This window comes from Rhinolophus sinicus, chromosome 7 (genome assembly GCF_057876585.1).
Source record: "Rhinolophus sinicus isolate RSI-liver-muscle chromosome 7, RSI-T2T, whole genome shotgun sequence".
Taxonomy (NCBI): domain Eukaryota; kingdom Metazoa; phylum Chordata; class Mammalia; order Chiroptera; family Rhinolophidae; genus Rhinolophus; species Rhinolophus sinicus.
In genome coordinates, this window is record NC_142507.1 from 55,476,143 (window position 1) to 55,502,949 (window position 26,807).

At 59.0% G+C, this 26,807-nt stretch overlaps 2 protein-coding genes and 1 long non-coding RNA gene across 6 annotated transcripts; 1 reads left to right on the top strand and 2 right to left on the bottom strand.

Annotated features, from left to right (window-relative positions):
• Nucleotides 1-8,123, bottom strand: NES (nestin). Of its 2 annotated transcripts, none has more exons than XM_074318545.2 (4): nucleotides 7,201-8,123; nucleotides 6,055-6,179; nucleotides 4,277-4,350; nucleotides 1-4,015 (listed from the first exon to the last, which is right to left on the bottom strand). In XM_074318545.2, exons 1-4 carry the CDS (start codon nucleotides 7,981-7,983, stop codon nucleotides 471-473), a joined length of 4,527 nt encoding a protein of 1,508 aa, XP_074174646.2. In that variant the 5' UTR covers nucleotides 7,984-8,123; the 3' UTR covers nucleotides 1-470. The 2 variants fall into 2 exon arrangements, with proteins under 2 accessions (XP_074174646.2, XP_074174647.2); XM_074318546.2 differs by lacking the exon at nucleotides 7,201-8,123 and adding an exon at nucleotides 6,276-7,046.
• Nucleotides 7,780-26,807, top strand: LOC141568460 (uncharacterized). 3 transcript variants are annotated; one of them, XR_016021799.1, is made up of 6 exons: nucleotides 7,780-7,917; nucleotides 8,489-9,134; nucleotides 20,310-20,444; nucleotides 21,727-21,842; nucleotides 22,221-24,489; nucleotides 24,665-26,807. It is a non-coding gene; the product is annotated as an uncharacterized LOC141568460 (long non-coding RNA). The 3 variants fall into 3 exon arrangements; XR_016021798.1 differs by having other exon boundaries at nucleotides 8,489-8,607; nucleotides 9,053-9,134; nucleotides 22,221-26,807; XR_016021797.1 differs by having other exon boundaries at nucleotides 22,221-26,807.
• CRABP2 (cellular retinoic acid binding protein 2) lies at nucleotides 21,668-25,880 on the bottom strand. Its single transcript, XM_019711184.3, has 4 exons — nucleotides 25,748-25,880; nucleotides 22,427-22,605; nucleotides 22,107-22,223; nucleotides 21,668-21,719 (listed from the first exon to the last, which is right to left on the bottom strand). Exons 1-4 carry the CDS (start codon nucleotides 25,815-25,817, stop codon nucleotides 21,669-21,671), a joined length of 417 nt encoding a protein of 138 aa, XP_019566743.1. The 5' UTR covers nucleotides 25,818-25,880; the 3' UTR covers nucleotide 21,668.

Sequence of the window (26,807 nt, forward strand, 5' to 3'; positions counted from 1 at the left end):
TTTGCAGGTGGAGGCATTACTTTATTTAGGCAGGGCCGAGCCAGACAGGGCCATCAGGGCAGGAATATGGGGAGTCAGGCCGTAGGAGCACCCCCATAGGGTGCAGTGAGGAGGGGCAGGGCTGGTGAGCCCCCTTGCCTTAGAGGAGCCACCGGCCCAGGCCTTTCCTGCTGAAAGGATGGGGAGGAAAAGGGGTGCAAGGAAAAGGGGCCTAATGCTATAGGGATCAGCTGGCTTCAACTTCATGGGACACTGCAGGCACGGTGTCCCCGTTTGCATGGGCTGAGGGGCTGCTTTTATTCCTGGAGGCTCCATTCTCAGGACAGGTCCCTTTGTCACACCCACTCACCTTGGCCACCCAGGCCTTTCAGACAGAGACCACAAGTGAGATCATTTGTTAAGGTGCTAGCCCCGAGCCGGGGTGCGGGGGCCTGAGGACATGTCCCCACCCACGTCTGTCTGCACTGTCCCTAGTCCTCCCCCGAGGACCAGGAATCTGTGTCTCCTTCCCTCTGGGTGAACTGCAGGAACTGGCCAGGGCCCAGGTGAAGAGGAGCACCTGCCCAGGGGGTCTTCAGGGCACCCCCCTCCTCCTCCTCCAAAGGGCTCCCTCGGTCCCCCCCAGGGGCCCCCAGTTTCCCCTGCCCTGCTGTGTCAGGCTGCTCCAGCCAGCTCACCACCCCCCCATTCACGTGCTCCAACTCATCCTTCAAGCTGGGTCCCTGGCCATTGACACCAGGGGTGTCCATGGTCCCACTGAGGGTCCCCAGAGGGCCAGGGACTGGGTCCTCCCTCTCCAAGGGAGCAGCCTCAGACTCCTCCTCTGAGCCCGAGGGTTCAGTGCTGTCCTGGGACTCAGCCCCCAGGGCAGTCACGGGGGGACAGGCCGCTGCGCCCCTCAAGCTCTCGTCCCAGGGGATGCTGACATCCACTGTCTCAGAGCCCAGGAGCTTCGCTCTCTGAGGGCTGCTCAGGGCCTGGAGGCCGCGGGCAGAGGAGCTGGGCCCCCACTGCCCAGCCCCGGGCTCCCGCCCCTCCTCCTCCTCTCCCTCCTCCCCACTGGCTTCCTCATCAGCAAACCCATCAGACTCCCCATCCTGACCCCAGGCTGCAGGCTGCAGTAGCAGCTGGGACACCTGGCCCAGAGGTCCCATCACCTCCCCGGGGTCCCCAGGAAGGAGAGAAGCCTCAGTGCCCAGGTCCTCAAATTCCTCCAACAGGTCAGAGTCCTGGCCCCGTTCCTCATCGTCATCGTCATCTCCCCTCCCCTCCTCCTCCTCCAGGTGGGCCCCTTGGCCCTCAGAGGCCAGGACAGCAGGACCCCAGCCTTCCTTCCTGGTCTCCCCTTGAGGGGAGGGCCTCTGCTCTCCAGCCGGGTCCCACTGGGGTGAGGCAGGGGACTGGAGGTAGAGGCCCAGGGGGGTGGAATGAGGAAGGGTCTCCCCCAGCCCATCAGCCTCACTCTCCTCCCTGCTGTCCTCGCCCTCGCCCTCGTCCTGGAGGCCCTCAGGGAACTCCCCGGAACCCAGCTCCTCCTGCTCGTCCTCCACCTTTCCCAGGCCTCCGGCCCTGCCCTCCAGCCCCCAGATAGCCTCCTGGTTCCCCTCAGTGGGGGGCTGGGACCCAGGGGCATCTTTGGGGATGGGGGTGGGGGCCCCCAGCACTGGTTCTGCACCCCCCTCAGTTCCCTCTGACCCCGGGGGCCTGGGTAGAGGGGCATCACCTCCATCATGGCACAAGTTCTCAGCAGGGAACACCGTCTCTGCTCCCCAGGAGACCTCAGGCTCCAACCCCTGCCCAGCCCCGGGGGACTCCAGGGGGGCTCCGTTCTGCATGGGCAGCATGGAAAGTTCTGGTTCCAGAGCAGCTGCCTCCTCTAGGTCCTTTCTGGGCCCTTCCAAGCCCTGCACCCCCTGTGCCTCCAAACATTCCTCCCCCAGGAGTGGCTCTGTCACCTGCTCTCTGCCCAGGTGGCCTGGGTCCTCCAGCCCCACCGCCTCCTGCTCGGGTCCCTGCTCGGCTCCTGCAGCAGACTCACCCACGGCTGTCTCCAACCCCAAGGTGACCTCTGGGGAGGCTCGGCCATCCCCTGGGGCCTCATCCTCACCTTCCAACACAGGCTCTGTCACCTCTGACATTTCCCAGGGAGCTCGGAGACCTGGGTCCCCCACCTGCCCTGGCTGCCCTTCAGTGTCCTGGAGGCCCTCAACGTCTCCCTCCCCACTGGATCCCTCAGCTGGGACCCTCTGCTCCTTGGGCTCAGGGCTCCCTGGGTGCTCCTCACCTGCACTCCACGCCCCCCCTGCGGTAGTCAGCTGCAGCTCTCCCTCATCCACACAGTCCTCCTGTGCAGCAAAGCCACCCTGCTCCCTCAGGTCCAGCTCTGCGTCGTCCTCTGTGTCCACTCCAGCCCTCCCAGGGGGCATTTCCTGGCCCAGTTCTTGATCCCCCACCACCACACCTTCCCACCTCTGCTGGTTTGCAGACAGCGGCAGCTCCTGTCCTTCCTCTCCCAGAGATCTCAGTGATTCTTGATTCTCCTCTTCTAGAGCCCTCAGGGACTCTTGGCTCTCTTCCACAGATTCCAGCTGTTCCTGAATTTCCTTTTCTAGAGGTTTTGCTGTCTCCGGATTCGCTTCTTCTAGAGACCACAATGGCTCTTGAGCATCTATAGATTTCAATATTTCCAGATCTTCTCCTGCAGACTTTAGTGGTTCTAGATTCTCAGTTTCTAAACATCTTACTTCCTCTACACTCTCTTCTTTTAATAACTCTTGATTCTCTTTTTCAAGAGGTCTAAATATCTCCTGGTCTTTTCCAGGAGACTTCAGTGGCTCTGGTTCCACCTTTTCCAGAGGTCTTAATGTTGTCTGGTCTTCTCCTAGAGACCTCGGTGGCTGTTGAATCTCCTTTTCAACAGGTCCCATGATCTCCTGGTTCTCATCTCCTAGCGACCTCAGTGGCTCCTGGTTCTCTTTTTCTAGAGGTCTCATTGTCTCTTGGTCCTCTTCTTCTAGAGACCGCAATGGCTCTTGATTCTGTTTTTCTAGAGCTGTCAGTGTCTCAAAGTTCTCTTCTAGAGACCTCACTAATTCTTGGTTCTCCTTTTCTAGAGGTTGCAATGTCTGTGTGTCCTCTTTTCCTATCGGCTTAAGTCGTTCTAGAGTCTCTTTTTCTAGAGTGTTCACTATCTCCATCTCCTTTTCTTCTAAAGACTTCAATTGCTCTTGCTTCTCCTTTCCTAGACTCCGTAGTGTTTCTAAGCTCTCATCTTCTAAAAACCTCAGAGATTCTTGAGTCTCCTTCTCTAGAGAGCTCAGTGTCTCATGGCTCTGTTTTTCCAGAGACATCAGGGGTTCTTGAATCTCCTCTTCCAGAGACTTCAGAGTTTCTTTTTTCAAAAGACCCTGGGCATTCTGGATTCCCTTCATGCCCATATCCCCCTCTGGCGGTGTTTCCTGTTGCAAGCTGCTTACCACTTTGACCTCCATGGCTGTTTCTTTCTCTGCCAGCTCCCAGATTTGCCCTTCACCTTCCTCCTGGAATCTGCTGCATACTCTAGACTCACTGGGTTCTCCATCTTTGGCCTCTAAACTGGGGTGGTCAGGACCGAGGGGTTGGGCCAAGGAAGCATGATCCTCAGGGGACTGGCCTGGACTGGCCTCTCGCTGCTTGCCCCCAGGCTCCTCTGGTCCCGGCAGGATGCTGGCGGGCATGGCCTGTGCAACCTGTCGACTCCCAGCCTGTGAGTGGAACACAGAGGGAGGGCCACCCTGGGCTCTGATCTCTCCATCTGTAGCAGGGAAGGGGGCCTGATGTGTGGGTGGGATGGGAGTGCTGGCCAAGGTGGGGGTACGGGCCTGGAGGGTTTCCCGGCTCTTCAGAAAGGTTGGCACAGGTATCTCAAGGGTATCAGGTAAGGGTGAGGACAGGGGAGTAGGGCTCAGGACAGAGAGCAAAGGACCCAGACGCCGGCTCTCTGGGGTCCTAGGGAAATGCAGCTCCAGCTTGGGGTCTGGAAAGGCAGAAGAAAAGAAACAGAGTCAGTACGTCCTGGCAGGGGGCATGGTGTCACAGATGAGCGACTACTTCTGGCAAGAATGCCCATGGGCCCTGCCCTCGCCCCCTCTGTCTGGGCTGAGTCAGCCTGAGCTGTTGTTGGGGGGCAAGGACTCGAGACTTAGACTGGTACCTCTCAGGAAAGGCGTGACTCTGGGGTGTAAATAGCTAAGGAGGGTAGAGTTTCGGGGAGGGGGAACATGGCCCCAACTCTTACCCTGGAAGCTGAAGGAAGCCTTGGAACCACTATCGGGTGTCTGCAGCCGGGAGTTCTCAGCCTCTAGGAGGGTCCTGGGGGTGAGGAAGGGAAAGCTGGGTCAGCTTTCTACCCACAGGCCTGTGGGCAAGCGCACCAGGGAAAACCCTGGCAATGCAGGCCTCGTCATTTTCACAGCACCGCACAAAAGCCACAGAGGGGGCTCTACGGGCTGTGTACACAAAACCACAGGGTCACATACCCAGACATCACATACTTGGTCACACAGTCACACATATTTGGGACACACAGCTGGGCTCACAGACACACAAGCTGATTCCCACACAGCGGACACAGTGTACACACACCCACATATTGCTTAGGCTTGTTCCCCCCTCCCCACCCCAGGCCAATGACCTCATCCTCGGTGTGGGGGGGCCATTCTCATGCTAATGGCTGCCATTGTCCACAAGCCATCTGGAGGGTCTGAGGAGGGGGCTTCCCAGGGGAAGTGGGAATTCTCAGGCTGTTCCCATGGGATAGGCTCCCTCCTCCTTCCCCAGGGCCCCCAGAGCTAGTCACAGACAAAAGCAAAAGAATTCAGCTCCCTCTCTCCAAATCCTTTTCATGCCTCAAAACTCAGAGGTTAAGCTGCCCAGACCCCTCCCCTGAGTGGTTTGATTGGGGTCAAGGCCCTCATCTTGGGGACCTCTAAGTGCTCTGGAGCCCAAGCCTCCCAGCGCAATGGAGGTCTTTATGTCCATGTCCCTGCCTCAGTGCCCCATGGGGACTGAGGAGGAAGGGACCAACAGGCAGAGGGGGAACCAATCAACTCGGCAGGGTCCACTCAGCAGCGGCTCTCAGCTTTTCCTCATGACCAAGTCTGGCTGGAATTGTCTGCGGGCTCACCTCCCTACTTCCGCGTAGCACCCTGCCCTCTGAGCTCCTGCAGCTGCTCCTTCCTCCTCTCTGGGTCCTTACCGACCTTCCTCTCTGGGCCCTGCCTCCCCTCCCCATCCCAGGATGCCTGCCTTTGTTTGCCAGTGGATTCTGGGGGCATTTCCACATGGCACGTCCAGCCCTGGGCCTCGCCCTGGGGGCTTGGTAGATGCAGCCCTTCCCAGTGGCAAGGCCCCTTCCTCAGGCTCCTTCACTGGAACCTCAGCCAACCAGGCCAGTTTCCCAGAAGAGGCTGTGAGTTTGCGCAAAGCCACACAGCTAAAGAAGCAGCACCTGCTCAGTCGTAGCCTTTCCTGAGCCAACTTGGATGTGGCCAGAAGAGCTGGGCAGGGCCAAGGGACTCGACAGGGCTCAAGAGGAGTCAGGACCCAAGACATTCAGGATGGAAGGGGCCTTGGTCGTCACCCAGCCCGTCTTCTGTCAGTGCAAGCCAGTGCCACTGCCTCACACCTGCAGTTCCTCCCTTCTGAGGTTGCCCAAGGCGGTACCCCGTTGGTGCGAGCACACACATACAGATGGGGCTTTTCAGTCCCTGGGGGTAAGGGTCTGGATGCGGATGGCCCACACGTGCCCCGTCTCTCCTCGGCCGTTTCACTCAGCAACATCACCTCTCCTTGGGGGATTTCCTGGGCACAGGGTACTTCCCTGGATCTGACCCCATGGGGAAGCAGGTGGGCTCAGGTGGGACCTGTCTTGGTGTGGAAGGGATCAGCCTGGCGTCACAGAACCTAGTGGTGGCAGAGCCGCTGCCCCTGTGACTCTGGGCCCAGTCGCGGAGGAGCCTCTGCCCCCACATGTGTGTGCACCTGTGTACCGGGCGGGTTGGGGTCAGCCCGTACCTGTACGTGGCCACCTCCAGGCTGAGGGACATCTTGAGATGTGCCAGCTGCTGCCGACCTTCCAGGATCTGGGCAATCTGACTCTGGAGGCCCTGTTTCTCCTGCTCCAGGGCCCCCACGGCCAGCTGTAGAGCAAGCCAGAGGCAGTCAGTGAGGGCGGGGGCCTGCCTGCTGACTAACCTGCATCCCCCCCCCCCCCCCCCGCCCTGGGGCTGCTGCACCTTATGGATTTGTCAGCCCAGCAGATTCGAGAACCCCCTCGCAGCCTCCCAGAGAGCAGGGGCCCCTCTCAGCCTCCCACGGCCAGGATGCAGATTAAGGGGCTGCACATGCTCTCGGAGTTCCGCTCCCACAGGAAGGGGGGGCGTGAGGGAGGAGAGGAGACGGGTTACAGAGAGCAGGAGAGGAAAAAAAGTGGGAGCAGAGGGAAAAGTGATTAATCAAGAGGCTTGGAGCCTGCAGCCTGGGAAGCCAAACCGCCCTGGTCCCAATCACTGTCCTTTGCTCCTCACACCAGGCCCCCACCCCCGCCACTTCCCACATGTTCTGGAATCTGTCTCTTCTGAGAGGAGGGGTGGGGAGGTGGCCAAGGAGAGATCTGTCTGCCCCAGGCAGGGGGCTGTTTTCTCAGCTGCTGGTCACATCTGTGCAGTGTGTGTGTGTGTGTGTGTGTGTGCAGCTGTCCCAGGCTTCTGGAATGTGCTCAGGGAGTCCAGAAGCCATGACATGGACAAGCGCGGGTGGCCCCTCATCCAGGGCCCCACAGCCCCACCTGTCATGGGAAGGAGGGCGGTTTGGAACTCGGAGATTGATACTCAGCGCTGAGAGGGAATCTGGGCATCTTGCAAGTGACAGCAGAGCCTCGGGAAGGCCCCAGGGGCGTCTGAAGGGGCCATCTGGACAGTGGGGGACTGCTGCACCTTCCAGGGGGTGTGATTTGAGAAGGCTCTGAACCTCATCATTCATTCCCACCCTACTCTAAAGGGAGTTGTGAAAGTCTAGGGCCTCTGGCACCGGCCCTGAGTTTCCTAAGAAGTGGTCCCTGAATGGCCAGCCACCCCACCCCCCACTCTCTACCCCAGAAGGTCTCTGAGCCCCTGTAGGGACTTTTCCAAGCCTAGTCTCGCCGGCCCCCCACCTCCTCACCTGGAACTTCTCAGTGGCCTGCAGCCGCTCCTGCCAGCGGCCCTCCAACCTCTGCTCCAGGGCTGCCCTGCGCTCCTGGAGGCCGCCGCGCTCGGCCTGCAGCTGCTGCAGCTCCAGGCGCCCCTCGCGGGCGCCCTGCACCACGCGGCCCAGCCGCTGGCGGGCCTGGCCCAGCGCGGTTTCCATGCGCGCGACGCGCTCCTGGTAGCCGCGCACCGCCCCGCGCCACGCCTCGCCCAGCCGCAGGGCCAGCTCCTCCACGTCGGGCCCCGGCGCGGGCGACCCGCGGGGCGGCACCGGCAAGCTGGGGGCCCCGGCGGCGGGCGCCGTCAGGTCGATGCGCTCCTGCTCGTGCGCGGCGCGCAGCTCCTCTAGCTCGCGCTCCAGCTCCGTGGCCCGGCGGCTCAGCCAGGCCTGCGCGCACTTCTCCGCCTCGACCGCGCGCCGGCTGCGGGCCACCTCCTCCGCCGTCCGCTCGCGCGCCAGCCGCTGCTGCTGGCACCGGCCCGCCACGCTCTGCACTTCTTCCTCCAGGTTGTCGCGCGCCACCTCGGCCGCGTGCTTCTCCCGCCAGCGCTGGTCGACGAGAGCACGCAGGGCGGCCAGCTCCTCGTCGGCACGGGCCCGCCAGGAGGCGTCCCCGGACTGTGCCCGGAGACCGACGAGCTCCGCGCTGAGCAGCTCGTAATGCTCCTCCAGCGCCTTGACCCGGGCCAGGTAGGCCTCCAGGCGCCGGTTGAGCCCCCACATCTGAAAAGATTCCTCCCCCAGGCAGCCCTCCATCCTGATCCACCGAAGGTGGAGAGACGCGGGATACCGGGAGAAGCCAGCGGTTCTCAGAGCTTTTAGGACGAAAGGGAAAAGGGACCGATGGGGACAATGAGAAGGAGGGGCAAGGAGCAGCCCTAGCGACCCAGAGTCGGGGGTGGGAGCAAGGCTATTCATACCCCCGCCAGCCTGGCGGGGGGCGGGGGGGAGGGGCGGGACCCAGGCCTTAACCCCTTAGAGGTTGGAGGAACAGCGGCAGCCTGTTCCTGCCACAGGGTGTGCCGGATGGAGAGTGGAACTGAGGGAGAATCTGATCCGATGGTGGTGGCTTTCTGAGGGAGGGCGCGGTGAGGACGGGTCATAACCCCGGGTAAAAGCAGATTATGCACAGAACTGAGCGGGGTGGGGGTGGGGGACCAGGGGATTCAGGCTGGGAGAGGACGCGAGTATCAGTTACTCAGCACACCCAAGAGAGTATCACTTGCTGAATTCCTCTAAGACTCAGTTTCTTCATCCACAGAATGGGAGCAATGATGGAAATCTCACGGACTGTAAAAGGATAGATGTGGCCATGTTTTTTGTAAATAGCAAATGCTCACCCTCCTGAAATACTGGCAGAAGGAAACGTTGCAGAGAGAGGTAAAAGACACACTGCCTGGAAAACGAGAACAGATAGGTCATATTGGGAGACGCAGCACACACGCCCTATGGCCTGTCTCCATCAGGAAATGGAGAGATTGGACAAAAGGATACTTTCCTCATTACTCACCTCCATCCTTCCTGCAGCTATTCCACGTTGCCTGAGGTTCACCCACCCACCTCAGGTAGTTCAAGGCCTCCGCCAGTTCTCAGGGAGCGGCACCCCATCCTGTCCTGGGTGTCCAGGACTTTTGGGCAGAGGTCGCCCCCTGGTGGCTAGCAGGACAGGCCAACAAGAGGAAGCAGAAAGAAGCACCCCTTTCCTTTATCACAACTTGCCCAGATTCATTGAGCCTTTGTGATGGGCCAAATCACCTTGTACCATTCTGCTTACGTTATCTGACTGCATCCTCAAAGCATCCCTTTGATGGCTCTACACTTTCAGGAAGCGGACAGCTCGCTGAGGATAGAAATACCTGGGAAGACCTGGAGAAGGAGGGGTCCTTGAGCTGGATGGTGAGGGACAGGTAAGGTTTGGGGCATGTAAAGGGGAAGCAGGACAGGAGGGGGACAGTCAGAGATAATGAGACCGAGGGGATCTTGGGGAAGGAATTTCTGCTCACATCAATCCGCTATAGCACTACAGGTGTTCACTGAGCACCTACTATGTGTCAGCCCGGTGCCCCAGCCCTGGAGGAGCTCACATTTTGGTGATGTGAGGGCAACAGTAATGGGCGCTCATAGTCTGGGGGTGGGGTAGATATAATAAGATGATTGTACCACTTAGTCAGTTACCAGGGTGTTGTCAGCGAGCTGGGGGAGCACAGAGAATGGAGAGGGCTTTTGGGTAGGGGGTGGGGGCGCCTACAGCAAGGTCAATGCCTCATCCCCAGGCCAGCTGGGCTTCGGAATTCTTTACAGGTATGCGGAATGGAGGCCAGGAGGGCCCATGGGGGCGGAGTGGGGGGTGGCTGAGGCTTCTCCAGCTTCACATCACCTCACAAACCCTGCCGTTATGTTTGGGCTCGGGGCTCCCCAAGAGTTGTGTCCAGGAGAGGTGACTGGGGTCCCAACCTCCTCTTCCAGCTCCTCACTATGGGAAGAGAGAGGCTGAATACTTGGGATCCCTGGGGTCCTCAAGGGGGTCCCGTGGAGAGAAGGGGTGACATGGGGGTGAAATTCTCTCCTGGGCTCCTCAGTCTCACGCAGAGGAGGGACACTTGTGTGTCGTGCAAAGAGCAGTGGGTCTGACTTTTGAACTGTCTCGCTGAATGACCTTGGGCAAGTCACGGGACTTCTCTAAGCGAGCCTCAGTGTACCGACTTGGTCAAGGAGGTTACTACTTACCCAGGCCCATAAGTTTGTTCTGCGAATCCAACAAGACCAGCTGTGGCGGTCTTTGCACATAGCCTTCTGAGGTTCATCACCACGAACGCCATGAAGCTGGAGCAAACCTGAACGCGCCTCCCATGAGCCACTGTGGGCGAGGTTTGGAGCTCATGGGGGGCAGCAATGGTCCAGAATGAGGGAGAAGAGTTGGTTGTCCCGAGGCAGGAGAAGGTGGGTTCCAGCAAACACTGCATCAGTGCTTAGCACATTCGGAGTGGATAACATGTGAGGGCATTTGAGGCAAGGAGGAATGAGGAAAACAAGGCCTTGCAGGGGGCTGGCCGGCACTCCACAGGCACAGGTGGCCCCGGTGGCCTCGCTCCCCCACGCTTGCACCAGACTACAGGGACTCTTGTGAGGCGTTTGGCTGCACATCCTGTGTCCCTTGACCAGGTGACACTACACTGGCGGGTGCCAGGGATGTCCCCAGAGGTGTCCATGAGCCAGCTGAGGAGAGCTCTGTGGACTGCCCCCCCCCAGGTTCTGTCCTTGGTCCTGACTGTCACGAGTTTTTATTCAAGACTGGAATGAAAACATAGAAGCTGCATTTATCAAATCCATAGATTATGCAAGAACTGAGGCTTAGATTTTGACAGAATAGGAAAAAAAAACCACCAGATGACATTTAATAGGGATAAATGGAAATTTTTACTTTTGGCTTAAAAAAAAAGCATAAAAAGGAAGAGTAAAGAGTACGGCTTTTCTAGTGAAGAAAACCTGCGGGGTTAGCAGCCCACAGCTTGTTATGGACTGGCACGGGAAGTGGCTGCCTAAAAAGTGAGAAGGAGGGCCGGCCCGGTGGCTCAGGCGGTTAGAGCTCCAAGCTCCTAACTCCGAGGGCTGCCGGTTCGATTCCCACATGGGCCAGTGGGCTCTTAACCGCAAGGTTGCCAGTTCGATTCCTCGAGTCCCGCAAGGGATGGTGAGCTGCGCCCCCTGCAACTAGCAACTGCAACTGGACCTGGAGCTGAGCTGTGCCCTCCACAACTAAGACTGAAAGGACAACAACTTGACTTGGAAAAAAGTCCTGGAAGTACACACTGTTCCCCAATAAAGTCCTGTTCCCCTTCCCCAATAAAATCTTTTTTTTTAAAAAAAAGTGAAAAGGACATAAGTGACCAATAGTTGGACTGTGTCCAGATCAGAGGCGGTGACAGTCCCACTTCCCGCCACACCTGGAGTGTTGTTCTGGATACTGTATTTAAAGAGAGACCTTCATGGGTTGGCATTGACCCCAGAGGAGGCTAACCGGATGGTAAGGGAACTTGTAATGATTTTCGATGAAGACTTTTGGAATCTATTCAAGTCTCAGGATTGCAGCTAAGCGCCAAAACTAAACATAGCAGCTTCTGATGCCAGCATGTCCCAAACAAAGTCTCCGGACCCACCCTGTAGGACTTACCTCTGTCCCATTCTAGGTGAGAGAAGGCAGGTGGGATGTGGAGAGGCTGAGAGAGAGTGGTCAGCCTAGCAGACAGAAGGCTCAGCCCCCGCCCCCCCAGAAGTCCGGCTTTCCCTGAGAACTCTGGGTAGGGGCTGCACCCTGCCTTTCCCTGCTGCTTTTCCCTGTCCCCAGGAGGGAGGCTTGGAGCTGGTGCTCGAGGACAGAAGTGCTTCTTCTCTCTTCATTTTCTCTTTCCCAACTGGAGGGATGGTGGGGCTGCCTTCCCTTTCTCTCATGTTCACAGCAAGGCAGTTGAGGTTTTAGCCTGAATTGAAGGGTAACCGGGTAGCATGGGGAGACATGAGGGCTGGAGCCACAATTTAGAAGGATGATGCACGCGTGGGTGGATAACGGAGGGCCTTGAGCATGGACGAGGTTGTTCAGAAGGATGAGATGTCCCTCTGGGTCTGTGATTTGGATGAGCAACCTGCAAAGAAGCAAGCTGCCTCATCCTGCCTCAGTTTAGGTCTTTCCATGTTGCAGCAAGTAGAAGGGACTGCAGCGGGGCATGGCCACCAGGGGTCGCTATTGGCCCAAGAAAAGCTACGTTCCCTGGAGAACGGGATTTTTTTTAAACTTCGAAAGATTTAAAGTAGGGAGGCAGGTGTTATCATTGTCTTCTATGGTTGTCTGTCTGAGGAAACAACTCAGAGAGGTTAAGTAACCTGTCCAAGATCACACAGCTAGGACCTTGAACTCAGAGTTCAGAGTAAGCCTGGGAAAGAAGGTGATGATGGCAGGAGGAGGACGGGTCGCCGAGAACCTGGTAGGAAAGCATCCCCACTGCTGCGCATGGTCTTGGCACTGTCAGGGTTTTTAATTTTTCACGATCAGAGGTGCGTTTATTCAGCGTAAGTGTGGAGACGCTTCAGATGAGGCTGGAGGACGTGGTGCTGAGAAGGGAGGCAGCCACAGTAAACACGCACAGCAGACGCCCGTTGACCTGAACGCTGCAAAAGAACGTGCTAGTTGGAGAGACGTACAGGTGTAGTAAAAACATTTCTGAAAGGCGAAGTATTGATGAAGGTAAAGGAGAGTACAGTGGTCTGGGGAGGTGGAAGGGGACGCAAGGGAGTAGAGGTAGCCCCTGTGTGTAATATAATTCTTTATTGATAGAGAACGTGAAATGTTCGAAAATAAATACATAGCGTGAGGCATCTTAAGTATCTGAACGGCCGTTGGGTAAAAGGGCCCAGGCTTCTCTTATGTGGACCCAGGAAGCAGAACATGCCTGCGCGGGGGATGGTACCCGGCCCACGTGCCAGCCAAAGGAGATTCGTTGCCGCTCTGCGCAGGCTGCCACCAGAGGGCGCACTCGCCCTGTTACTGGAGCACGGACCCGCTAGCCACTCGGGTGATTCGTTTTAGGGGCTGTCCTAGTGGATCTTGCTGGCTTCTTCAATCCCAGGGACTCCAACAATGCAGGATGAACAATCCGTCTCGATCCCAAGGTACCTCTCTGTCCTTCCTGGAGAGCTGCGGTCCCTGCCCGGAGCCATTGCCTGAGGGCCAAAGCAAGAGGCCTGGCGATTAAGTCCGCGAAGAACTTGCCTGCATCCCAGGATCAAAGTGAAGTGGAGTGGGGCAAAGGAGAGGGAGAGGCAGCAGCCCCCACCCCCTGGCCAAGGAGGCAGGTCCCCTGCAGGAGAGGAGCTTGTCCAGCGCCTCCTCCCAGGGCTGAGTCCTGCCCTGCCCACGCCCCCCAGGGATGCCCTTTGCTGGATGTGAAGTCTAAGGAAGGCACGGGGTGGAGCCAGGACAGCAGGACACCTCCCACCTCATCTGTGGGATTTGGGGGTCCAGGGCCAAAGGGGGATCCACAAGGAGGGCATGTGAGGAGAAGGATTAGAGCTGAGTCGGGTGTGAGGAGGCTGGATGAATGTTGGGAGAAGGAAGGAATCTGTGGGAGTGGGGGCGGGGGTTGGTCTGTGCAGGGCAGCTGGGGGAGGGGAGGTATATTTATCTTCTGAGCTGGTGGCATTAAAAATAACCGGGGGCCCTGAGTAATCCAAGCTCCCCGGCCATCTATGGCGGGGTGGGGGCCATCAGTGGGGGCTAGAAGGGCGGAGTGATGAGGAAGCAGCGGATGGGACGAAACAGGCCCTCACCCCCAGCCTGGGCTACAGCAGCAGCGCCTGGCCTGGTGGTACCCCGTGGGCTGGGGGCGGGGGAGGGGACGGGAGCCAGGCAGGAACAATGCTGGCTCCCAGCCAGGAGCTGCAGTGGGGACTGAGGGGAGAGGAGGGAAGGGGAGAGCATGAGGGGTGGAGGAGAGGAAAAGAGAAGAACGGTGAGAGCGAGAGCAGCGGAGAAGTGTCCCCACCTGGGTGCATCCACGGGCCTCCCTTCCTCGTCCCTGAAGCCCCTAGAGGAAAGGAGCCTGTCTTCTGGGTTCCATCCCCAGGGAGCTGAAGCTACAGCAGGAGGGCACTTGAGTTAGCCCTCAGGAAGGACTTCCCTGGAGGAACGGGGGCAATGGGGAGGCTGTGGAGGGTGGACTGGCTTCTCTGTTAAGCTGTGGGACGCAGCTGGGTTATCATGAGACTGCCAGACATGGTGACCTCGCCTTTCTGCCTCTGTGTTTCCACAGGTCCTTGGCTGGCTTCTCAGTCAGGCTGTGATGACAGAAGGACAATCACAGGAAAGTTTCACTGAAAGATTTAGCCTCTGTACACAGCTGTGAGGAAAGGGGCTGGGGCTAAGACCTGAGCAGCCTGAGGCTGGCAGAGGGTGGCAGAGTCTGGCCAAGGCAAGAGACGGCCCTCCTGGCCTCCATGTCCCACAGAGCTTGTCGTGGAGGTCCCATCCTGGCTCTGGGACTGGGGGCAGTGTGAGACGACACACATGGCACCCAGTAGGAGCTCAGGAAACATCCCCTCAATGGATGGAAGGATGGAGGGGAGGAAGGATGGAGGGGAGCTAGCTCTGTGTCAGCGATGGATGTGTGGGCCCCGCTCACCAGTGTGTCTGGCACAGAGCTGAAGCTCCATAAATGGTAGGTGGAGAATAAGTGCTGCCCGCCTGCCCGAGCCCAGGCCTGGGCCTGGGTCCTGCCTTTGAAGGACCCTGAAATCAGTGATGACACCTGTAGGGGAGGAGCTGGCCTTGGGTCTCCTTAGACTCAGGCACACCCCTGTCTCTGGTGGGCTGAGGTGGGTTGGGGGCTGGGTCCGGCCCTGAGGAATCTCCTCCAGGGTCCCTCCCCCAGGCTGGGCCCTGGATCACTGGGCTCTCAGGCTCCTGCTGAAACCTTAGCCCCTAATCGCCCACCTGAGCCGGAGGGCCCCACACCTGGCCTGGCTTTCTAATCTGCAGCCCAGAAGGAGGAGAGAGGCCCAGTGAGGGGCAGTGCAGGGTGAGAGCTGGAAGACAGACTCTGGGACTAACATTTCTCTCCACACTGAAGGAGAGGGAGAAGATGTGGGAGGGCCATGCTGCTCTGTAGGGACCCCAAGCAGCCGCCCCCACCCCCCAGGCTACCAGGGATTTCCCCAGGTGCACCACACCCTTTTCTGGTTCTCAGTTTCCTCTCCAGGCATGATCCCCGAGGGCCCCTCCTTCTGGGGCTCTGTTCTCTGGTTCTAGAATTCCCAGCTTCTAAGGTTCAACCTCGGTGTCCGGAAGGGAGGGCCTGAGGTGGAGGACGACGACGGCAGCTGTCAGGCTGCTCCAGCTTGAGTCACCAGCTTGAATCCCAGCCTGGCTTGACACACCTGCTCACCTCCAGGGCAGGGGTGGGAGCTGCAGTCTCCTCCTGCCGCCCCCAGAGCTCCCCTCCTCTCTGCTTTTGGATGCCCCCTGCCCCTGTAAGTGGCTGGATCCCTGGGGGAAGTTGGGAGAGGCTGGCCAAGCCTACGGCTGGCTGGGAGCAGTGAAGTTTCTGGGACGCTGGGTAGGGGCAGAGGTCAGGCAGACGTGAGATGAGGAGGCAGAGGAATGGAGGAGATGACCTTTTGGCGTCCCTCTAGTTGGATGAGTGGGAGGCTGCAGCTCCAAGGGACGAGAAAGGGACCAGAATGTCCCAGCAAATGAATGGTCCTTCCAGGGGAGGCCATGGGCTGGGGTTACATGGGGTCCACCCCCTCTCACCCTACCCCCTGCAGTGCCAGTGACTGGGCAGAGGGCAGGGAGTGATTGTCCAGGCCCTGTGGGGACCCCGGGGAGGGCGAGGGGCAGAGATGGTGCAGGGAATGGGAAACGGGAGTGGGGTGGGAGGAAGGGGACCTGGCTCCTGGGACACCCAGGGAAAAAGCCAGGGGACAGACCCTGCCTCCTACAAGGCTCTTCTGAGGAGAACTTCTCCAGCGAGAATGGGGCTGGCAAGGCACTCTGGGGGGTCCAAGTGCCACTGGGGGAGAAGGGCTTGGACACTTACTGGGGGCTGGAGCCAGAGCTGGAGGAGGGGTTCCTCTAGGTCCCCTCGTTCTGGAGGAGCTACAAAGCTCGGCCTGGAGCAGGGCAGACTAAGAATAGACACCCAGGGAGTCTGCCCAGGGGCTGGAGGAAGGTGGTACTGGACGGGGGAGATGGTGAGGGAGGGTGGCCCCCTCGGTGGGCCTGGAGTGGGGAGTCTTGGCAGCCAGGCGGGGGGCGGGGGCGCTGTCAGCCTGCCAGGTTTCTGCCGCTGCCTGGGACCAGCCCAGCCCAGAGATCCTTATCCAGGCAGGAACAGAACTGGTTTCTCGACTGGCAGCGCCAAGGGGCCAGGGGCAGGAAGCAGCCAAGAGGTCAGGAGGGCAATGGCAGGCCCAAAGGAGAGGTAACACGGCCTGAGCAGGGGACGCGGGCCTCACTCCGAAGTCTCAGGCACCTCTGCTCGGCTCTATAGACACTGTGTTTGCATCTTATTTGCACATGACTGATTCACTTCCTATACAGATGGAGGGAACCCCAGGTCCCCCTCTTTACTCTGTCCCCCGTTTTTCTCAGGCATGACTGGCCCAGCCAGGAGAAATACCTGGCTGGACTTGGCTCCTCCCTCTCCCCTCAGCCTCTCCCCCACCCCCACTAACACTTGAAGCCTCCAGAAGTCACCACAGGGAGGGGAAGGGGAGCCAACCGGAGGTGGGGGGCCCTGCTCAGAGCCTGCTCGCTTTCATCGCCCGCCACAAAGGGCAGGGCGGCCCCAGTCCCATCCATCTTGGGCCTGAGGCAGCCTTTTGTGAGACCTGGGGTCAGAGGGCCTGACCAGTACGCCCCCTCCTCTGACCCCACCCCTGGGGCCCTTTCTTCCCGGTCCTCCTCTCCTCCTGGCTGGTCTGCACCTCCTCCCCCTCCTCGCCCCCTGCAGTCTCCCGTGTCCCCATCTCCCAGCCTCCTCACTTCCTCTCCTCCCAGCCTGTCTCTCCCTCAGCGACTCTCTCCTTCCCTCTCTCTCCCCTTTCCCTGTCTCCCTCTCTCCCCTGTCTCTCTCCGTCTTGCTCTCTCATCCTCCCTGTTTCTCTCTCTCCATCTCGCTGCCCTTCTTTCCCTCTCTCTCCCTCCCTGTCTCTCTTTCTTTCCCTCTCTCCCTCTCCTCTCCCTGCTCCTCTCTGTCCCTCTCTCTCCCCTCTCCCCACCCCCGTCTCTGGCCCCCGCTTCTGCCAGTCCCTCCCTAGTGGGTTCCTGTAACTTCGCTCTTCCTGCCACATATAAGCATGGACTTGTCCTTGGGTTCTGGGGGCCTCAGAGATGATGAGACAGGATTGTAATGGTGGCACTAAATCCTCTATTTTGAGATTTGGATCTCTGATATAATTAGAATGATCAAAATAGAAGACTTAGTGCCACCATTACAATCCCGTCTCATCAAGAGGCACCACCCTGGGCCTGGGGCTCCCCTCAGGCTTTCTCCTGTCTGGTCTCAGCTGTGCCCTGAACCCTGTGGTTGTGGCATTGCTCGGCCTTTCCCTCAGCACCATGCTCCTGTCCTGGGTGTGTGTGCCCACACGTGCACCTCAGTTTCTGGAAAATGTTGGTCAGACTTTCCCAGGGCCTGTCCGTGCCCCTCCCATGTCCGTGAGCCCCCAAGCCCGGGGCAGAATCACACATGCCCCACTGTCTTTGCCCCCTTCCCCTGGGCTCAGTGCCCAGGCTTCCCTGCTGCCTGGGACTCTCAGCCTCTTGGTGTTGGGCTCTGAGAAGTTAGGACTTTAGAGAAGATTGCCCGCCCACGGAGATCTCACAATTTGGGGGGTGTAGGCTGGGGATGGAGTTTCCTGCATGTGTCCTCGCAAACGCACCCCTGAGCAATGCAGGCCCAGGTAACGGAAGAGAAGCCCAAGAGGGCCTTGGGGATGGGCGGGAAGCTGGAGGGCTTTTCTCACGGGCGGGGCCAGAAGGGTGAGGTGGCCCCACCCTGATCCAATCTCTGGGCCAGGACAGTCACTTCCCTGTCTTCTTGAGGAGCGGGGAAAATGCTGGAGAACTAGAGCCAAGCAGGGAACCCGTCTCAGATGGGCCCTACAGCCACTGCCCTCAGGTAACCCCCACTCTGATGGGGAGACCCAGTCCCTGCCTTCTGGGATCTCCCTGAAAAGAGCAACCCACCTCTTCTCTCTGCCCTTCTCAGCATCTTTGGTCCAGAAAGAGACAAGCTAGGCAGACAAACAAGAGCGGGGAAACTCCTGAGCACACTGGCAGACAGCTGCAGCCCCCTGGGCCCGGGAAGGGGCGGGGCCTGAAGGTCTACTGGATGGAAGGGGCAGGTCAAGCTACGGTAGGAAGGGGGAGCCTGGAGCCCGCAGCCTGGATGGAGGTCAGATGGAGCTGGAGTCAAGGAGAGGGCGACAGACAGGGGAGGAGGGAAGCACAAAGGACAGAATGGGGGCTCAGACCCAGGAGTGAGGGGTCTTCAGGATTAAAACGAACAGAAAACTCACATCCAGAAAGCCCAGGCAGGCCAGGAGCCTGAGAGCCATGTCAGTACCTCCCTGTCTCTCACTCCCCTCACCTGCTCTCTGATGCATCAGTGAGGCCGTGCTGCCCCCCCCCCCCCGCCGTGCCCCCCACCGCCCTTCTCCCCTCTGCTGAGCACCTCACCAGCCTCCTGCTGGCTCTGCCTTCACCCCCCCTTTCTCCCACCCATCTCCACCAGAGACCTAAAAACACAAATGGGATGCCAGCCCATGTTTAAAATCCTTCGATGGCTTCTCATTGCTCTTAGGATAAAGTAAGAAATACTGTGGGCTTCAGATCAGTCTGGCTGCTGGCAGTGGCACCAGCCGCCCTGCACCCCTCAGACCTTTCTCCTGGGGTTCCTCTGCCCAGAGGACCTTCCCCTCTGCTGCACCCCCCCAGCTGCTTCAGGACCCCTGAGTGCTTCTTCCTCCAGAACACCTGCTCTCGCACCCCTCTGCCCACCCCCAATCTAAATAGGTCCCCTCTATCATGCTCTCCCTCTCCCTCACAGCACCCAGTGTGCAATCATTTATTGGTGCACTTATTTTTTTTTTTTTTTTTAGATTTTATTGGGGAAGGGGAGCAGGACTTTATTGGGGAACAGTGTGTACTTCCAGGACTTTATTCCAAGTCAAGTTGTTGTCCTTTCAATCTTAGTTGTGGAGGGTGCTGTTCAGCTTCAAGTTGTTGTCCTTTCAGTCTTAGTTGTGGAGGGCGCAGCTCAGCTCCAGGTCCAGTTGCAGTTGCTAGTTGCAGGGGGCGCTGCCCACCATCCCTTGTGGGAGTCAAGGAATCGAACCAGCAACCTTGTGGTTGAGAGCCCACTGGCCCATGTGAGAATCGAACCGGCAGCCTTCAGAGTTAGGAGCATGGAGCTCTAACCGCCTGAGCCCCCAGGCTGGCCCCGGAGCACTTATTTTTTAATTGTCTATCTTTCCCCATTCAAGGTCTGTCTCCCCCACAGGCCCCATGAGGGCAGAGATCTTGTCCATTTTATTTATTTCTGCTCCCAGCACCTAGCAGGGTGCTCAGCTTCTATAGCGGGATGAATAAGTGAAAGGGCCCCTCACCTCCCTCACCTCCCCCACCCCACACTCAGAGAGGGCTCTCAGTTGCCCAAAGACTCTGGAGGCTGTCTCCCCAACTCCCTGGCCCTGAGCCCCCGGGCACCGCATCTTGCAGGCAGCAGCTCACCCGCTAACACAGGCTGTGAAGCATGACCACTGACTGTCAGCCCAGTGCAGTCAGGGAGAGGCCGCTGCAGGCTGCGCGGGGAGCTGAGCTTTGCAGCAGCCGGGGTGCCAGTGGCCAGAGGGTGGATTGCATGCAGAGCAGGCTGTGGGGGGGTGAGGCCTGCTGGGAGGGGCCCATGCAGGAAGGGGTAGGGGCCACTAGGGCCAGTTTGGACTTTGTTCTGGACAAAGAGGGGCTGCAGCTAAGAGAACTTTTTATTTTTGAACGCGGCACTGACATCAGAAAACTTGTGTTTTAGAGTACACCCCCCCCCCCCAAACACACACAGGCCACACGGTGGAGGGTGCATCAGAGAAGTATGACCGTCATTTTTGGAGGGTTCTCTATTGCGAAGTGCCAGGTACCTAGTGATGTTTATTTAACTATTACATCACCCTCATGAGGTAGTTGTTAGATAGAACTGCTATTTTATAGATTAGAAACCTAATCATGGCAGCCCTCTTCATTGGAACAGCTCCTTTCCTCTGGTGGGGCTTGGCTGGGCTGCCAGTTAGTGCCCCGCCTGTGCCTTGGCCATGGCTGTGCCATGAGGTCCAGGCCTAGCCGGTCACTCGGCCCCTTGCCCGTCCAGGAGGAACTAGTCCAAGGGACGGTCATGTGATTTAAGCAGAACCAAACTGAGTTCGTTTGGACCCTGGGAGAGAGTCCTTCTTCCTTTGGAACTCATGCGTACGATGTAAGCCTAGGGCATCTGAGGCCAATTTCCCATGACTTAGAGGCAACGTCTGTGTCACAGGACTGGCTATGGCCAATGCACAGAAGAAACAGATGAGCAGGACTGAGCCAGAGGGAGAGGTTGACAACCTTCGTCGAAGCCCTGGACTTCAGCAACCCGGAAGCCACACCCAACCAAACTGAAACTTCTCAGTAGGTAGGCCATGAAATCACATTATTTTGTGTTTAAAAAAAAAAACCACACACACACACACACACACACAACAACTAAGGCTCAGAGAAACTAAGTAACTTGTCTGAAGTGACATAAATAGCAAGTGGCAGAACCAGAATTCGGAACTCTTATTCCAACACTTGTGTCCATTTCACTCGATCCCGCCACATAAAGGGAAGAACAGGACAGAAAACCAGTCAGAAGCTGCTGCTGTGTAAAACATGACGGGCGATGACAAAATCTGGCCTAGGGCAGTGGGCCTGGGCAAGGAGGGCAGGCATGTGAGGCCGGGATGGAATCTGGGAACACGTGGTGTAGACCTGTGTATGGAGGTTCAGGGAGACGGCTGGGAGGAGGCCCCCGGGGCCTGGAAGGTGGAGGAGCCAGGCAGAAGGTGTGTGGGAGACACAGCAGAGACCTGGGCAGGGGCAAGGCCAGCTGGGGTGTCGATGAGCTCATCTGGGACACGTGGGAGGCCGAGGCCAGGCCTGGGTCGCCACCAGACGGAGGCCAGAGGAGAGAGGAGAACAATTGGAGGAGGAAGCTGTGTCACCATCATGGAGAATGTGGGAGGAGGTGGGACTCAGCTCCTGGGTGGCCAGCGCTCCCTGAGAGGTCAGGGGGAGGAGGCCCTGGTGACCTTGGAAGCCAGAGGGGGGACCAAGGAAGCCATGCTCATGGATGCTCATGGATTCCGCAGCAAATGAAGGGGTGGTGGTGAGAAGGGGGAGGGGAAGGGTTGGAACTCATCCCTGCTGCTGGGACCTCAGCTCCCACACTGCAGTTCAGAGCCAAGGTTGAACTTGCCAATGAGCCAAGGACAGGTTATATTTTTTAAAACATTTTAATAAAATTATCCAATAAATATCCTACACGGTGCAGGCTACAGGAACAAAGTGTAGAAGCCAGAGGGCCCTCAGAGAGAGGGGCTGTGCTCTGGGCTGCTTTGGGGCTGACGTGGACGGGGAGTGGGGGGACGGGGAGTGATTCCGGAATGGGTGATCTGGGCTCTTGCAATCCATCCCTTTGTTGGTACAGGGAGGGCAGGAGGGGCCGAAGGAGCAGAGCCCCTGAGGAAGCTCCCAGCACCCTGGGCATGTGATGGGGTGGGGGGAAAGCTAGCCTACAAGGAAGGAATGGGGCAGCGGAGCAGGAGCGTGGGCTGGCGTTGGCGGTGTGTTCGGGCGTCTCTGCACGCACTGCCACTCACTCTCGGACGTACACTCTGGTGCACACAATATCGTCCGCTGTCATGGTCTGGAAGGACAGAGTCGGTGTCAGCCTGGGAGGCCCCCAGGCTTGAGGGGAGGAAGAGAGCTGACCAGAGCTACTCTGCTTGGTCTCCAGACCCAAACCTGCTTCTGGGCTCAGGACTGACAGGTAAGAACTGGTCCCCAAATGCCTGGGAGGGAGGATGGCAACAAAGCCCAGGGGTCCATCCTCCACCCACCAGGGACAGCCCCTGGAGAACTGTGAGGGCCCCTCAGTGTGTGTCTATTGTTCCCTGAGAAGGGCACCGAACAGGGCAGGGATGGCAGCCCCATGGGGGGGACCAACCAGAATTGTCTTTGAACCCCCTGCACCCAGAAAAATCTCTGCAGGGAGCCACGGGCTCTCTCTTAGCGGGGAGGAGACAGGCCTTACCAGGATCAGCTCCCCATCATTGGTCAGCTCTCTGGTCCACGAGGTCTTGGGACCCTCTCCCTTCAAAAGCCTCTGCTCACAGACCATTTTGTTCTCACTCTCCCATTTCACCAGGCTCTGCAAGAGAGGGATGGCCACGTGCGCTGGGCCCACAGCAGGGACAGTGCAGCGAGAGGGCTGGGAGGTACCCCCTTTGTACGTGCCACCACTACCTGGGGACTTTCTCCCCTGGAAATGGAGAGTGGACGGAGTCCAGGAAAAGACCCAGAGTGGCATGCTGATAGGCGGGGACAACAGACGCCATGTCCCTGGAGCCTCACCTTGCAGGGTCTGCCATCCACAGTCTGCTCCTCGAATTCTTCTCCGATCTTGAAGTTAATCTCCGTGGTCCGCACGGTGGTGGAGGTTTTGATGTAGAAGGTGTCCCCCTCCTGTTTGATCTCTACTGCTGGCTTGGAGGCTGCAGCCACAGCGATCTTCCTCAGCATGACATTGACCCCTGCAGGGGACGACAGAGGCCCCCAGGCATCAGTCACACCCCCAGTGGGACAGCTGGGGCAGGGGACAGTCTGCCTGGGTTTCCCAGAAAGCACCCTGAAGGGAGGGCAGGTGGTGCAGGTGGTGGGGGTCAGGGAGGAGGGGCAGCAAGGCTGTGTCCCGCCCCAGGAACCTGCTCCTAGCCACACCCCACCTGATGAGTCAGCAGGCCCATCGCAGCTTCCACTCTCCAGTTCCCAGGGCAGTTTTCCCCTTCCCCTCGCCCAGCAGGCACCCTCAGCATGGCTCTGTCCACCTCTCTTTTGGCCCTTGGTCCACCCTGCTTGAGCCCTTCTGCTGGGGTGCGCTCACCAGAGCCACTGTGTGTTCACCCCTCCCCAGGCAGGCCTCACCATTTGTGTCCCGGTAGTAAGGACCACTTCCCTCTCCGCCCTATCCACCCGCCCCGGCTGGTGCTAGCTAGGTAGGCCTTCATTTGCCCAATCTCTGTCCTTCCCCAGGGTGAGAAGGAGCAGGGAATTTCAGCAGGGGAAGAGGTGGCCCGAAGCCTGGGGGAGCCAGAGGCTCTGCAGTAAGATGCACTAGGCCGGCTTCCACCTGGCTCAGCCTCCCTTGCAGGCTGGGTGACCCTGGGCAAATGGCTTAACCTCTCTGAGCCTTAGATCCCTCAATTGTCAAGTGGAAACAAAAGCTTCTTCTAAAGCCCAGCAAACGGGATGAGGCGTGTTTAGGACCTGAGGCGCACTGCCAGGCATATCTTTAAATTTCCAGGCAACGGTAGCTATTCTTACGGTTGTTGTTATTTTCACTGATCGAAGGAAGGCAAAGCAAAAACCAGAGCCAGGGCTGAAAGTTCCCTGCATCAGACTCCTGCTCACCTGCCCCCCTGGAAGGCTCCCACGCCCCTCTCCCCTCAAGGAACAGAAAGGGACACGGCCCTCCCCTCCCTCCCCTCCCCTGATGCGTCCCTGACTCCAGGATCACCCAGCTGGGGCCTTCTCATTCAGAGTACCTGAGCCTGTCCCCCATATCCTTTCCTAGATTGGACCCCTTCTCTCTGCTAAAAGGGGTAGGGGAGCCAGGAGCCCCCCTGTGACAGGAAGAAAAGCAGGCAGGGAGGCACCTCTGGCCAGAGCCCAATCTAAGCTCCACACCCCTTGGCCTGTTCCAGCCTCTGGCCCTGTACTGGAGCAGAACCCCTCAGAGAAGCAGTGGGTGGGGACGCGGGGGCAAGCTGGGCTGGGCCAGGTGAGCGGGAGTCTCCACCCTGATCTGGCCCAGACTTCCCGGCCCTTCTCCAGACCTGGGTTCCTAGAAACAAATCCTCTTTCCCCTCAGCCGCCACAGCAGACCCACTATGGTCCAGACAGAGGGAGTGGGAGGGAGGGAGGCCCAGGAGCCCGCTTCTGGCTCAGGCCCAGGGAGAAATGACTGGTTCCAGGTCCGACTGACTTGGTAGAGGAGACACGACTCACTCCATCCCTCTCTGTGGCCACCTGGTAGGTCCATCCTGCTAACATCTACCTGTCCTGTGGCAGAGGCAGAAGCTGCTCCGTGCCATGACCACCATACTGGATGGGCTGGTAACCCTCCAAATACCTACGCGTCCCTCACCAGGAGAGCGACCCGTGACTAGGACAAAGGGGTGAGAAGGGACTAGGGTTTGCGTGGACGCAAGGCTGCTGGGCTCCGAGGAGCCGCCCCTCCAGCTAGCCTCTGTGGCCTGTGGAGCGGGGGCCGGGCTCAGCAGACCTTGGCTGACTCGGGACTGTGTTTGTCTAACGGGTCTGTTTTCAATCTGTCCCCCAGCAGGACCTGAGGAGGGCACGTGGCTCTGAGAGACCCTGCAGGGAGGACAAACAGACGAAGACAGACAGACAACAGGGTTGGGCTTTACATCTTATTCTCCAGCTGGGGCTGGGGGGGGTGGGGGTGGCGGGCAGGCCACTGCCTCATCCACTGTGGGGAGAGGCCAGAACCCAGAGAAGAAGGGGGAGGGAATGGTATCTAGGCTTTCTGAAAGGAAAATTTCTGTCCTTTCGGTCTTTAATTTCTTTAAGGGCGGAGCAAGAAAGACTGCCATGATTGCAAGTACAGTGGTTAGAGTGCAAGAAGAACTAACAGCAAGGAAGGATGGAAACGGCCGCTTCCCCCATAGCATTTCAGACCCTTCCTAGGTCCAGATTCACTCCTACAGCTCCCAGCCCACTCAGCGCACCCCTGCCCCCCGGCCCACCTGGCATCTCCCTGTTCAGTCCAGAAATGGATGGTTCCAGCGCTCCCAGGGGCCCTCCCAATTGCTTAGCTAATCTATCTCTTCCCAGAGCCCCTCTTCAGTCCTTTTCTGCTTTCGCCCCTTCCCCAGACCCCAGAGGGTACAGTTGGGAAGGGCCTTCTGGGTGGGTTCAACTTCCCCCACCCTTATCCAGCACACCCAGCTGGGCTGCAGTGTGTCTCCAGGGAGGGAGGGAAAAGAACTCGGATTCAGAAAGGGGGTGGGGTGGGGGGTTTACACACGAAGCCATTTGTTGAAATTGAAGAAAGTGATAATTATCCAGAGCGATTTTAGGACTTTGGAGCTGCTCACTGTAGGAAAATATTTGTCTCACAGATGGGGTGGGAGGAGCAGAATGGAAAGTGCTGAAGGGGGGAAGAAGGGGGACCAAGAGGGTGCTGGGGTACCGGATCTACCGGGTCACCTGATGGGTGGAGAGGGGAGAAGAGAGGTAATGAACCTGCCCTGGGAACGGGGTTACCGGCAGAGACAGGGGAAGGAGGCTGGGATGTGTCCGAGGGGGCCCGGTGGGGTAGGGACCCAGGCTCCCTGCCCGGATGCAGGGTTTGCAGCTTCTGAATGAACTACAGAGGGCCCTCAGCCCCACCCCAAGGGGTACCGACCTCGGGCTCTGCTTGATTCACAGGCTGAGTCACAGCAGGAGCTGGCATCGGTGGGCGCCCCGCCGGAGAAGGCAGCATTTGGGCGTCCCGGCCCCGCGCCCCGGGACCCAGGTGTGCGGTTCCTTTTCCTGAGGATGCAGGCGCCCAGCCTCCCACGCCCTGCTTCCAGCCCCCCTTTCTTTCTCGTACCCACCTCCGAGGACTCCGGCGTCCCCACTCCTCTCCCCGGCCCTGGAAAATCTTACCCAGCACTTTGAGCAAATCCTCGAAGTTTTCCGATCGAATGATCTTCCAGTTGCCAGAGAAGTTGGGCATGGTGGCGGCGCTGGTGGCGGTCCCCTTAGATCCTTCGGCTGGAGCACTGGACGCTGAGTCTTTTAGTCGAAAGAGATGCGGCCGCCTTCGCCCGATCGTGAGGCTCAGGAAACAGGACACGTCCCAGGACAACCCCGAAGCTGGCCTGGTCTCCCGTGCGAGCAGCTTTTATACCCTGCGCGGTCCCGCCCCTGCCCAAGAGTGAGGTGGCCCCGCCTCCCGCCCCGCCTCCCACCCCACCTGGGGGGCCCCGAGCTCGGGCCCTGCATTCCCACCACCACCCTCCGCCCCCCCCCCCCGGCCTCAGTATCTGGCCCCGTGGGTGGGTCCGGGGTTCGTTGGGCGCCCAGATAGCTTGCCCCGCGCCAGCGGGAGGATGGGGAGGCGGACAGAGCGCTAGCGCTAGGATTGGGCTCTCAGGACAGCGGGGGCGCCAGGCCCGGGGCGCACACGCCGGAGTCTCAGGTCCTGCAGTCCGAACCCCAGGGTCAGGTCATGCAAGTTTCCACCCCTTCCCAACCTGACCGGGTGCACTCGACTCCTTGGTGCCGGACGCCCGGCGACACCACCAGCGGGTGAATCCCTGTTCGCAAGCCGGAGCTGGGGAAGAGAATGGGCGGCCGAACTGCGGCTCCACTGAAGCCTGAACTGGATCCAGTGTGACCCCTACGAACTCAGGGACCCACTGGGAGCCCCGGGGGTTCGGGGCCTGGCACCTAAGTGAGGCAAGGGCGCCCCCTGCTGGAACAACTCGAAGGGGCTGGGAGGGGGCGGCACCCTACCCAGCCCCCAGCCCTGACTCCCCACCGGGTTTCGGGCTCCGGTAGTGTCTGCGGACACTGGAAGTTGGCTCTGGGAGACTCGGTCCTCTTAAAGCGCAGGGTGGGCATCGAAGGGTTAAGCAGGAGCCCGGGGCGCGAGGCTGGGGAGGGCAGAGGTCGCAGCCAATCACTTGACACGAGCTCTTTATTAAAGCGCTTTCTCTGCTGC